The sequence below is a fragment of the Anastrepha obliqua genome, chromosome 3 (assembly GCF_027943255.1).
Source record: "Anastrepha obliqua isolate idAnaObli1 chromosome 3, idAnaObli1_1.0, whole genome shotgun sequence".
In the NCBI taxonomy this organism is placed as follows: Eukaryota; Metazoa; Arthropoda; class Insecta; order Diptera; family Tephritidae; genus Anastrepha; species Anastrepha obliqua.
The window spans coordinates 87089641-87103381 of NC_072894.1; the positions used below are offsets into that span (position 1 = coordinate 87089641).

Sequence of the window (13741 nt, forward strand, 5' to 3'; positions counted from 1 at the left end):
TAATCAACGATTTTTGGAAGATGTATTATCATCTTATATTATTTTGTGGCTGACGCTAGCCTTCTACCCATCATTTCGCTGGTATTACCTTACTAGGTATCTCGATACTGAATTTTTGATTAATTTCAATGGTTAATTTCAATCAAATTTGACAGTTGTTATAAAATGAACAATTGAGTGTCGAGATATTGAGCTACGTGTGCGAATAGCTTAAACAATCTTCAATCGATTCTCGTTGCTTGATATCGAGTTTAAAATTATCGGTTAATAGTTTATATTTCGCAAAAGGGATTAAGTGTAATTCGATAATGGATAGCAAAGCGAAGAACGGCTTTCGCATTAAAAATAATGCAAAAGTAAGTGATAATAGTGCCCATCTATGAACATTAATAAGGACTAGTGATATTAGGAGTATTAACTTGTATTATTAAGTTGTTTGTTTTGATTATATTCTCATGTTATCTTAGGTGTGCGGTTCAGTAAATAATCCAATGAGTTCAGGCTAAAATGGTTGACCTGTTCCAGAGCACAAACTTTAATTTAAAACCACATTTGCGCTAACTTTTTAATTATCTATGGAGCAGCCGCTGTATCCGAATCGTTGGTGCGTGACTATCATTTGGTAGACCCGAGTTCGAAACAATAAATAATGGGCAACGTTTTCTAATAGCGTTTGTCCCCATGGCAGCAAACGTTCCAGAGCGTTTCTCATATAAAAAAGCTTATAAAAAACTCTGGCTTTTGGACTCGGCATAAAACTCTTGGTTGTTCCATTAGTGGAAAACAACAAGAAGCTCAACAAAAAAAGGAGTATTAGCTTGGCCAAACAACAGCTATTGAAACATTTCTGTAACTCTATTTTCAGTATGGCCATAAGAATGTCATCGTTTTTTCCATTACTTTCGGCTATTATAACGCGTTCCCCGTAGTAGTTTTTTGGCTCGTTCCAAGAGTAAGTAATGGCAGGTAGACGTATCAGGTACATTCAATGCCTCTTGGATGGTATTCGTTCCGTTCTTTGTAAAAAATGTACGGACAATGGTGGGACGTACGTTGTGTTAATTAAAGCCAATAAGTTGTTTTCCCACAAATTCTTTTTTGGTGAATTACTTCACGTAAACAACGTAATGGTATCATACTTATTAACTGTCTGACCTGGAAAAAATTCGTGGTGTTAAATACCGTTCTAATCCATGCGACTCTTTTGACTGAAAACGTCGTGGTTTTTTGGTCTTGGTTCATTTGGAGCTCTCCGTACACTCGCCCGATGTCTGGATTGCGTGTCGTACTCATAAACGTACCTCTCTCCTCCAGAAAGAGAGCGTTTGGTGAATATTGGGATTCCTTTTTTTTTGCATGCAATTCAGGTCCTTTGGGACCAATTTTGCAGCAACACGACGCAAACCCAAGTCTTTAAATACAATGTGCCGGCTATCTGATGGTTAATTTGTGGTTATTGATCAACGTTTCACTTTATTGATGTTTTCATAAGTTTTCGTTATCGATGGTCTGCTACTACGTTCGTCATTCTCTACGAAATCACAATCTTTTCTGTAGCGTTCATGCCACTTTACCGAAAAAGGTTCCGAGCATTTCTAAGTTTTTGTGATTACTTTGTGCACATGCACCTCAGCTCATATACGTGTACATGTGCTTAATAATTATCGTAATTTGTGGACGTGGCGACTCGTGTCTTCTTTGCGAAATTTGTGGTTTATTACACTGCCTTCCGCCTAAGTCTGATTGTCCCGATTAGAGTTTTGCATTGCTGTATACAATACATCGCAACATTATACTTTGTAGTAACGGTTCAACAGACAGGGCTAGTTTATTGCGGCGGACTTTGGTCGGGAAAAACTACCCGAGGTATCACTCTTGCTAGAACAACGAGCCACTTCCCAGGCACGTCAGAAGGCATCAATTCAACTACTCTGACGAGATCCAGGACAAAATACATTTACTACTATGAAATCGTCGACTTCATGAGCCGGCACGGAATCCCAATAGATGCGGTCCAAGAAACCAAGCTGCACGCTAGCTCTTCCCTGATAACCAGGTGAGATAATGGTGATGGCCTAGAATTTATAGTCCACCACACAGTGTAGTGTGATCTGATCGACGAAGGCACCGACCGCACGGGTAGCACCTTAGAATACCAAGGTATAGGTCAGGCGATGCCGAGCTCGAAATTTTTAATATATAATATATATACGTATATATATGAAAACTGATTGGTAGTAAGTGTCTTTAATGCTCATCACGATCTTTGGCATTCAAGCTTGCCAAACGATCGTAGCGGACATAACTTGGCAGAGCAGATAGACTATCCGACATTCAGCACTGTGAACGACGACGCCCCCTCCAATGTTTATGCTGTTACAACAACAACGACGCCCCCTCCAAGGAAGTGGACAATTGCAGCAGCTTGCCTGGCATAAAAATAGCTAGCGCTGGTCTGATAAATAGCATAACCTGGAGACCTATGCTATCGCTTGTATTAGACTACTTGCCAATTATTGTCTCGATTGAAAGACCTACCCACCGGTGAAATGTTAACTTCAACAAAGCTAATTGGGCCGACTTCGCGGAATTTACCGAGGACATCTTCGTCGCCCTTCCCATCCCCACTGATGTGCGCGTAGGCGAACGCGCATTCCGTAAGGTGCTCACAGCTACTGCGACTCGTTTCATCCCTGCTGGAGGGACCCGGGGCATACATTCCAATTTTCCCATCTGAGGCAGCCGTTCTGCAAACGAGTGGTCCCACTTCTGAAACCTGGGGATCCCGCCAACCAAGGGGAATCTTATCGGCCGATAACTCTTCCCCAGTAGTGAAGACACTTGAAGCCCTTCTACTCCCACTCTACATGAAACACCTGGCCCCAGCCCCACATCAGCATGGCTTCCAACGAGTTCACAGTATCGCGGGCTTAACCAAAACCGCCCCTGTGAGAGGTCTGTCCTAGTAGGGTTGGACTTGAAGAAGGCTTTGGATACTGTCAAGCAATCCACGCTACTAGATGACATTTCACAGTCCCGCAGGGCTGAAGAGCTGGTCCGGTAACTATCTGCGCGCTCGCCACTCGTCAATGATTTTTAGAGACCAAACATCCAAACAGAGAAGATTAAGCAAGGTGTTCCACAGGGTGGTGTCCTTGCACCCTTAAGTTATATGTATACTATATGTATATATATAATTGGCGCATACACTCTTTCTGGGTGTTTGGCCGATCTCCTCCTCCTATTTGTGGTGTGCGTCTTGATGTTGTTCCACAAATGGAGGAATAGGTTAGGTTAGATTAGGCTATAATGGTTGTCCAGAAAGTGGTTGCCTTTGTGATCCCTTCACCCTTGCTGTTCAACTTCTATATATCGAAGCTCCCCCAACCACCAGAGGGCGTCTCCCTGGTTTTCTACGCTGACGATTGTACGAAAATGGCGTCGGGCAGTGGCATCGATGGCTTGTGCGCCAAAGTGAACGATTACCTCACCAATCTTTTCCGCCCTTTCACTGCGACGAATCTACAACTTTCCCCCACAAAGTCCACGGTGAACCTCTTTATCACCTGGACAAAGGAGGTCAAACTGTCCTTTAAGGTAAAAGTCGACGACACACCAATTCCAACGGCAAAGAACCCCAAAATTTTGGGTGTAACCTTCGACAGTTTGCTTTCCTTCTCAGCGCACACAACCGCAATTGCCACTAAAATCAAGAATCGCAACAAGGTCCTCAAATCGCTAGCCGACAGCACTTGGGGCAAAGGCAAAGAAATGTTGCTATTGACATTTAAGGCATTTGACCGGCTGGTTCTAAACTACGCGGCGCCTGTCTGGTCGTCTAGAAGTAGTGACACGCAGTGGAAAGCTCCAGACTTGCCAATACACTGCGATTCGGACAGCGACGAGTAATCTCCTGATGCCCCCTCTTTAACACCTTCGAGGCACAGATGCTACCTGTAAAGGAGCACAACAAACTACTCTGCAAAAAGTTTCTGCTAGGGTGTTACGGCAGGTTTCACCCATGTAGACACCTGCTTGACTCAGAGCCGCCTCCCAGGCACGTCAGGATGCACCTCCTCAATTACGCCCGACGAGATTCCGGACAAAACGAACAGACAACTACTGGACCAGGCAGAGTTTAGGCACACAATAAACAACATTCATCGGGATGCCCTTACCACCTTCTTAAGCTTCCGATCACTGCAGCAGATGAAGAGCTCCAGTTTCCCCCCGAGAGACCCGCGTTACCTTGGCACAATTACGTTCTGAATATTGTAGCAGGTTAAACTCCTACTTATCCAGAATTGACCCCGACATACCAAACATATGCCCTGCTTGTAAAGGCACCCCGCACGACACTAATCACCTTTTCACATGCGCCACCAAACCCACTCATCTAACACCTCACTCCCTCTGGACGCAAGCTGTCGAAACAGCAAGTTTCTTGGGCCTACCTTTAGATGAGTTAGATGAAGATGACCGGTGATTTACACTACAATGACAGGATTTAGTATTGCTGCTACAAACACAACATTTACTACTACTGGACCGGACAGTATACAGACAAACACTAAACGACATTCTTCGGGAGACACTTACAACCTTCCTAAGCTCCGGACCTCTGAATGCCGTCATTGGAATCTAACCACCACCTATTGCAAACGAAGAGCTTTAGCTGCCCGCGAGTTCCGCGGTACTGTAGCAGGCTAAACTCCTACTTATCCAGAATCGAACCCGACAAACCCAATATATGTCCAGCATGTGAAGGTACACCGCACAATATTAACCACATTTTCACATAACCCGACAAATCTACTTACCTCTGGAACAAACCTGTCGAAACAGCAAGTTTTCTGGGTCTAACGTTAGATGAGCTATATTATTTTATATTAACCTTTTAATCACTTTATACGGACCATCTCAGAATGCTTGCAGTTTTGCAGAAGCCCCTTTCTTTCTTTGCGGATTATAAAGAACTACCAAATACTTCGGAGCTCACAACACGATCAAATAGGTCCTTTATCTGACTTGTTTTTCCTAATTTCGTTACCACTTTCCAACTACCTTTTTTGTACAAGTGCTTATTCTGAGTCGGGTTGATTTTTCGACCATTCCATCCCATTTCGGGTGCAAGGATATTGTATGTATTTTCTCAATTCCAAACCAGCAACACATCTCCTTAAATACTGCTTTGTTTTCTTAAATGGTGACTCGAAGTTTCTTCCTTGGTCTGAATGCAACTCAATAGGTACTCCAAACCTAGTGCCTCCATTCTTCACCAAAACCTCAGTAATGGGCTTGGCCTCTTGGTTTGATGGAGCGTACATTTCTGGCTACTTACTAAAGTATTCCATAGCAAGGAGCACATATTTGTTACATGCCCACTAATTCAAATGGTGATCCTGCGTTGTGTTGCTGTAATCTTCCACGAATTCTCTCTTTTGGAGCTTTCGCTGCCATACACTCGAATCCATTCGGCTACTGATTCTCTGCAATTTACTCAGTAAAACCGCTTCTCCAGCGTTTTAGTGAAAGCCGGATGACCACTATTTGACCCATTGTGGAATTCCTTCAGATTTTGGTGGAATCCGTTGACACTATAGAACACTTTTACCCAAGTCCAACGTAAAACCGTGCAACTGCATGAAAGCTACGTCAATTATTACTTCATCCGTGATTTCAGCAAATAAAAATATGTGAACTTCTGACACAGCTCCACTTCGCAAACTACCTTTCTGGAAATCGTAGTTAGTTCTCCTGTAGCTGTCTGGAGCTTGTAGCCAATCAGTGGTTCCACATTACCCTTTACCAAATTTGACCGGATGATCGAGTTCGTTGCACCTGTGTCTAGAGTAAGCACCAGGAATCGACCATTTACAGTTCCCCTTATCATCAAGTTGTTGCTTTTCCGTCCAATTTGCGAGATAGAGATTACGGGTCATTTAGTTGTGGGAACCAGTTTTTGCCCCTTATAACTGGTTCGTTTTAGTTTAACGCCTGCTGTGTATCGGGAGCGCCATTGTGAGTTTTAGCGCATCAACCCTGTGCCTTCTCAGCTCTTAACTTGGATATACGTGTATCCTGTTTTTCCAATTGCGCATCAACTTCAACGATAACTCGGCTGACATCTGTGACTCCTGCGAATTTTTAGTTCGCTCATCTTTGACATTTTCATGATCCTGATCTTTGGACTTAATTCAATCCCACTTCTGACACCAATTGTTGAATACTGCTTACACCAGTTCGATCACTGGATTGTTGAATAAAACACAAAAATTTGATTGCAACACACTTACTTTACTTTATTTCGTAAGCGTGCACTGTCTCGCTATCTGCTGTCGCCATCAAGGCTAATTCATGTTTTTGTTTTTGCCTCTCGTTCACTATTTTTGCCAGTTGGTTCGCGATTGTAACAATATTATTTACAAAAAAAAAGATGCAATAAAAATTATGGAGGTTCCTGGTCATGCTGGATCCAAAGGCAACCAAGTCGCTGATGAGCGTGAGAATAAAGCACTGATGTATGCGTCAAATTACTTAGCCGGCAAATTCACGCATGATTTCGGCCCTCTATTAGCACTACTACAAATTAAATAATATAGACCAGATTTATCAGTGCAACATCTCCTGGACGGATGCCTTGGACTAAGCCAAATCCGTACTGTTCTTGGCAACAGCAACCCCTGTGATCATCTGAAATTAGCTAACTCAGATAATATTAACGTTTTCCTAAAATTTCAAGTGTTAACTAAATACTGTAAGGTCTCGTTTCATGCGGGGATACGTTTCACAGAAAAGCGCAAATAGAAAATGTGCATTAAAAAATACTAAAAAAAATATTTTACTGCCTTGTAGAAAAAAAATCGCATAAAACCGAAACACCGAATTAAAATTAACTTAAAACCGCATAAAAAAGTTTGCAGAAATAAAAAAATAGGCTGCTTAATAATTTACTTCGAATGTTTGAAATAAATTCATATAAATCACCTTCGTTATCAAAAGAGTCTCTCTCTGCAAGAAATATTTGCGGTAAAGACTATGGATTTTCACAAACTTCATTCTCGTTCTGTGTAGCTCTTTCTTTTCTGACAATGTAATCAATAATTAAACTTTGCGATGATAATTCTATTAAGTTTTTATATAACTCAATATCCATTCTTGCAGTTCTGCAGCTCACGTTGTAATTTAAAGACTCGTTAAGAATTGGGGTCATTAATAACAAAACGACTTTCTGCGAAGTTGAAGACCTTCTCGAATAAATCTGCAGTGAAGAGGGTTGGTTTTTCTTCTTAAGGTAGGGTACTCTAGACAGGGCTAGTTTACTGGGGCGGCAGCCGTTGGTCGGGAAAAACCCGAGTTGTTCCGGTAACGTAGAACCGGCTGCCATGGGAATGGTTTTTCTTCCTCATCATTACTTTGGCATCTAAAGTTAAATCTAAATATAATTATTACTCTTACATATAAATAAATAAATAGTTTATATTATTTCAGCCATCAAGCAGTAGCCGTAGTGCGGAGTTGCTGAGTAGTCAAGAGTCGTTTTGCTTTCCAACACAAATTCAAAAAAAACTCGGGTCTTTTAAAATAACGGAATTCAGCGATACCTCTCCGAATGAGGGCGGAAACAGAGTAAATCTCCTCATTGTGATTCGTAAACTTAATAAAAAGGACCCTATTACCAAAAAAAAGGGATTAGAAGAATTGATAAAAGATATAAATTGTGCAAGTCTCGAAGATGTGGTACAAATTTTACCATCTTGGTCTAAAATTTACCCGAGTCTTGCCAACGATCCTACACATAATGTGCGTGAGTTAACACAGGAGGTACAGAAAATTCTGGCATCGAAATGTAAACGCACAATGGCTCCTTATCTGAAACAGTTGGTGCCAGTTTGGCTATTTTCTCAATTTGACAATCATGCTCCTGCTGCTATTATTGCTCGATCAAGCTTCAATGATATTTTCAATGTGAAATTAAATCGCATTCAAGAAGTGTGCGTGCATTGTCAGTTAGAGATTTTGGAACATGTATATAATAATCTTTCGAAATCGTCAAAGATATCGGAAGGCGAAAAAACGGAAGATAGCAGTATTGCCAAAATTTTCGGGAACCTTGAGATGCTTTCCTTTTTTACTGAACACACCAAGACTGTAAAGTTATCTTCACAATCGTATATTATAATTCGTTCTATTCTCGGGCATTCAAATTTTTGGAGCTGTGGAAAGCGTGGCCCTAAAATAATAAGGTAGGTAAGAAACTTATATAATTTTTTTATATTTTTTACATTTTTAAGGACGACCTTTACTTAACAACAAATTTAAAAACATGTTAAATAAATAAATGTGTTTAGGTCTAAAACCCAGGCTGAAAATATTGTTCTTTTGTCTAAAGCTCCAAATTGAAGGAGGAGCATATTGCATTCATTTCGAAAATCACCTCAAATTGAGGTTACTAACAGTCATCGTGTCATCGACTTAAACCTTCAGTGATAGTTTGTGTGAATATATTATGCGTGACTACCATTATGTAGCTCCCAAGTTCGAATCCCGTGAAGTGTAGAATATATATCGGGTGTTTTTTAGCTGCATGAGAACTATCGCCAAAACAACGCTTCCAAATCTGTTCGCGAAGTTCATTGAGCATTTCGTCCATTTTACGACCAACATAATAGGCCTAGTGGGTTACAATTCCATCAACAAGGCAAAGAAATGTGCGTACCGAAGAGAATATTGCTGCTGCAGCATATAGTGTTGAAGAAGACGTCGAAATGTGGATTCGTCGTCGTTCTTAACTTGGTGGCCTTTGTGCTTCGACTAAGTGGAAAATTTTACGTAAGGATCTTGACTTACGTGCGTATGAAATACTGCTCGTGCAAGAACTGAAGCCAATTGACCACCGTTTGCCTTGCATTTTTGCTGATTGGCTCATTTGAAACTGACCAAAGATGACCATTTTTATCGAAGAATTGCGTTTAGTGATGAAGCTCATTTCTGGCTAAATGGCTATAAGCAAAATTGGTCGATAAGCAAAATTGGCGTATATGGAGCAAAGACAATCCTCAAGCCGTTAACTAGTCACCATTACACCCAACAACGGCAACATCGGTTCTTATTTCCTTCGAAATCAGAAAGGCGCTGCCGTTACGGCGAATGGCGAACGCTATCAAGCCTTTTTGACTGAATTTTTGTTTCCAAAAATTAATGAGCTAAACATTCGCCAGACAATCGATTTATTGCAAAATTAAGTTGGTGACAACTTTCTTTCCAGAAGTGGTAATGTTCACTGGCTCTCTCGTTCGTGCGATCTAATGTTTCTGGATTATTGTTTATGGGGCTATGTTAAGTCATTGGTTTATGCCGACAAACCAACAACTCTTGAAGTATTGATTGTAATAAAAAAAATCTAATTTCAAACAATATTTCTGTTTTGTATTATCATTTTAAGTTTTCAAGCTATTAAAAAAACATCCCATATATGCAGCTCTGGAGAAATATATTTAGAAAAAATGCACTAGTCTCTTCTATACGACTTGTTATTTTTTAAAAGATTAACTGATATTCGTATATACTTATATTTTCTGCTACTGTTATGCTGTGAATCACTTATCTAATGTCGGACAATAAGTCCTGTTAACTTTTTTAAAGTTTCTTTTGCCATGTTTCACACGAAATGCATATTATTGCGTTGGACAATTATTAATGTATGGGCGTGTCAGCAGAAAAAAACCTTACTGTATGAACAAATATTAAGGCATGTTGGTTTTTCGCAACTGCCCATGGAAGTAAAAACGTGAAATTCTAGAAAACTACAATTAATATGATTGATTCGGATAGAAAGTCTTTAGTTCATCATGACAAAACCAAGAGTTCAATCCCCGATATGCAACAAAAGCCGTAAAGGGAAATTTCAAAGTTGTGGGACCATTCTCTTGGAACGGAGTTGGTAAATAAATGGCAATATGGATAAGTTTGGTTATCTTAATATTCTCAAAAATATGATGGAGCCATATTCCTCTAATTCCATTCCATTTAATCAATTTGAAATAACTAATTTCTGTTTTTCTTCCAGATCGATTAGTGCCCAGTTCAAAATGTGATAAATTCCCATTTTTCGAATTCCTTATAACTGTATAAGTAGATATTGAATTGTTATTTGTTATGGTTTTTTTTGTGATAATACAGAAATAAAAGAATAGATTTGAGCAAAAATAACTGTTTTACTAGGTCATCCAGCAAAAATTTCCATCATTATTACATAATTCCTTCATTTACGTTTTGATTATACGAATAAATTCAACAATAATTATTGGGTCGGGGAATAAGTTCGTAGTGTTTTTACCAAAGACTTATTTAAACAAACAACAATAATTATATCGCCGTTGCTGTTTACAGCCTCGCCCCACCTCTCGACCAATTTCTTGATGGCGTTCCGCCAAAAATCGCCTGGTCTGGTGTCAAAGAAGATATTGAGCTAGTTTTTAAGGACCTCTTTGTTATCAAAATTAATACCGTTCATATGGTTTGACCGGGAGCGGTAATCGGTAAGCAGTAAGCAGGTGTCGAAAATGTTGATTTTGCCTTCCTGGGTATTCCATTTCTAAGCCTCAAAACTAATAAAAAACTAAATAAATCAAAAATATATTACAATTATAGTTTTGTAGTCTAGAAAGAGTTCTATAGAATGAATATTTACCCTTTGCCAAACAGCAAAAAATCGTTGTAAAATAAAAGAAAATATAAAAACGCTACGAACTTATTCCCCAACCTAATAGTTTAGTTCAATAACAAAAAAATTTATATATAATATTTAAACTAAACAGAAAGTAACTCGCTTTTTCGGAATGTTCTTGAAATCATTCCTTATAAATACTTAGTTAATTCTGTCAACTGATATATTCTTAAATGTGTTGTGTATCTGTATGTGAAATATTTTGGGTGTTTTTCAATGACTTTATATGGTCCTTCATATGTAGGTTTTTAATCCCACTTTACTGCTGTCGACACGTACAAAAACGAATCGAATTTTAATTATAAGATACCCAGAAAGATATGATATGCGGTTCACTAGACAGGGCTAGTTTACTGGGGTCGGGAAAACCCTGAGCCATTCCGGTGACATAGAACCGGCTGCCATGGGAATAAAATTATGGCTCTTTCGTTCCGCTCGCCTTGGTACATATCTATGGAAGTAATTTACCATACCTATGAACTTTTGCATTTGTTTACATTTCATTAACTTAAAGCTTTCGTTAGATATATATTAACCTAACAAATCTATTTGGGATGCACCAAAAATTCATTTTTGTGGCTCAAAATCATCTAAAGATTTAAATACTGTCTGTAGGTATTGCAAATGCTCATCTTCACTGTTGCTTGCTATAAGAATGTCATAAAAGTATACAAAAACAAAGCCTAGGACCGAAAGTTATTATTACAAATTCAAAAAGACCCAATGTAATAAGTATGTCTTCTACTGCCATTAGTATTTGGTGGTAGGAATGTAATAAATCTATTTTTGAAAAAATATGTTTCGAAAGCAAGTTTATATTTAAATAGTGTATGTGAGGTAGTGGATACCATTCAGGTATTATAATAAAATTCAATCTTCCGTAATCAGTATATGGACATCAATCATTTGGCTCCTTTTTGGGGATTAAATGTAACGGATAAGCAAATGTGAATTAGAAGGGCGACAAATGCAAAATTTCACTAAAAACTCGAACTCAGTTTTTGCTACTTGTATATTTACCTTTTACAAGGAATAATTTTCGCAAGCATATTTTCAAAAAACCTGATATTGCACTTACAGAAATATTTTTCTACAAAAATTTATTTTACAAATTCAACAAAACACCATGTTGTGCCAACGAATCTGCTCCAATTATTATCCCGGCCGTCGGAGCCGAATGGGTTTGTGAGTGTCTATCATTCGGTAGTATCCGGTTTCGAAACTCCGGGCATGAAACACCAATTGATAAAAAAAGTTTTTTGTTTTAAGTGGTCGCCCCTTGGCAGTCAATGGCAAACCTCGAAAATTTGATCTAGTGCGCGAACGATTCCTACTAATTAATCTAGACACTTTTACCGATCTATTTTCCATAGTCTGTTTCATAGAACCAACTTCCATGCACAACTTTGCAAAACTTTCACACAGGTCTATTCTAGAGTAGTAATAAAATTTACACTAGTAACAAAAATCCTTGGCCTTCTATTTTTGTATTCTACGATCGTTGTTATTTGGCAAATTTTATTACATACGAAATGGTAAAAAGTAACCAGCTGTTTTTGCTCGTATTTTACCTACGTGCAGCTTCTTCCAGTTGCTCAAAGAGAGAGAAAATTTAAAAAATCTTTATTCTCTATCTATTTAAAAAGTAAATACGAGTATAACCCAATACAATATTTACCTTTTTCCACTTTATCCTTTGCACGTACCCGTTGTATTTCGTGAATTTTCCGAAAAGAAAGTTAAGTAAGTTCAAATTTATAAAAAAATAAACAAAACTTACTTATTTTTTGCTGCCTTAACTATTGCTTTTTTTGTTTTGCTTTTTGAAATGTTAAATAATAAAAAAAAATGTCCAATTGTCCTATTTTCCTAGAATACCGAAATCAGTTTCGAGTGTTAAAAATAAATAACAAAACTTACTTTACACGTAACAATGAGAATAGGCATGATAGAAGTCATTTTTAATAAATGTTCCACTACTTTTCCGCGGTGTGAGCTTGTTCGTCTTGATTCCACTACCATTAAATTAATATTGATAGTGAAATGCTTAGTGCACTGCGCCCAACTGAGATCTGCTTTTAAATTTGAACGTGCTGAAAGCAAAAGAGAACGATATAACTCGGAGGGACTGCAAGTTCTGAAACAGACAGCACTTGATCTAATCTCTTACGTAGACTTTGTGAATGCGTTTCTGTAAGATATTTTTTAAACTTGTACGAGGAGTGCTCAAAAAATAAGGTGAAGGTTTCAAATTTCGCAGGATATGTACAGGGTTGGCCATATTAAACTGACCCATTGAGTAACCCTATAACTTTTTACTGTAATTTGAAATCTAAGGTTTACGTCAACAAGCCAAAGACACTAGGCGCACTTAAGGCCAATATCCGACGGGAAATAGCCGCCATATCGGCCGAGACGCTGGCCAAAACTATGGAAAACGCCGAAAAACGGGCACATTACGCTATACGAGCTAAGGGCGACCACTTGCGCGATATCATATTCAAAAAGTGATGTAAACGAATCTCTTTGAACTAAATTAAATGTTTTTCACAATGAAACACAAAAAAATGTTTCTTTTTCCATATTTTTTTAATAATCACATGGGTCAGTTTAATATGGCCAACCCTGTACATATCCAAATACGTGCTAAGGGCGACCACTTGCGCGATATCATATTAAAAAGTGATGTAAACGAATCTCCTTGAACTAAATTAAATGTTTTTCACAATGAAACACAAAAAAATGTTTCTTTTTCCATATTTTTTTAATAATCACATGGGTCAGTTTAAGATGGCCAACCCTGTATATTCGACTCTCGATTATCATTTTTTTTATGTTGGTACACTCGTTTCAAAGAAATGTTCACGGTTTTGGCAATATAGCAAGTTTAGTTTGTTTGTTGGAAGCATAAATAAGGCAAGTGTTTTGCGCAATCGGCGATTTTCTGCAAAATTATGGATTATTTCAATTTATTCTGCACCTTACTGTTCAAGATTGTTTGATAAAAAATTT

The 13741-nt window shown here is 38.5% G+C and overlaps 1 protein-coding gene across 1 annotated transcript in view; it reads left to right on the forward strand.

Annotated features, from left to right (window-relative positions):
* Positions 1 to 224: 224 nt before the first annotated feature.
* LOC129240254 (E3 ubiquitin-protein ligase listerin) overlaps positions 225 to 13741 on the forward strand; it is a 49190-nt gene continuing 35673 nt past the window's right edge. Inside the window, exons 1-2 of the mRNA XM_054875936.1 lie at positions 225 to 356; positions 7492 to 8246. Of these exons, the coding sequence (XP_054731911.1) occupies positions 309 to 356; positions 7492 to 8246 (803 nt within the window). The 5' untranslated portion in view covers positions 225 to 308. The remainder of the gene's footprint in view (positions 357 to 7491; positions 8247 to 13741) is intronic.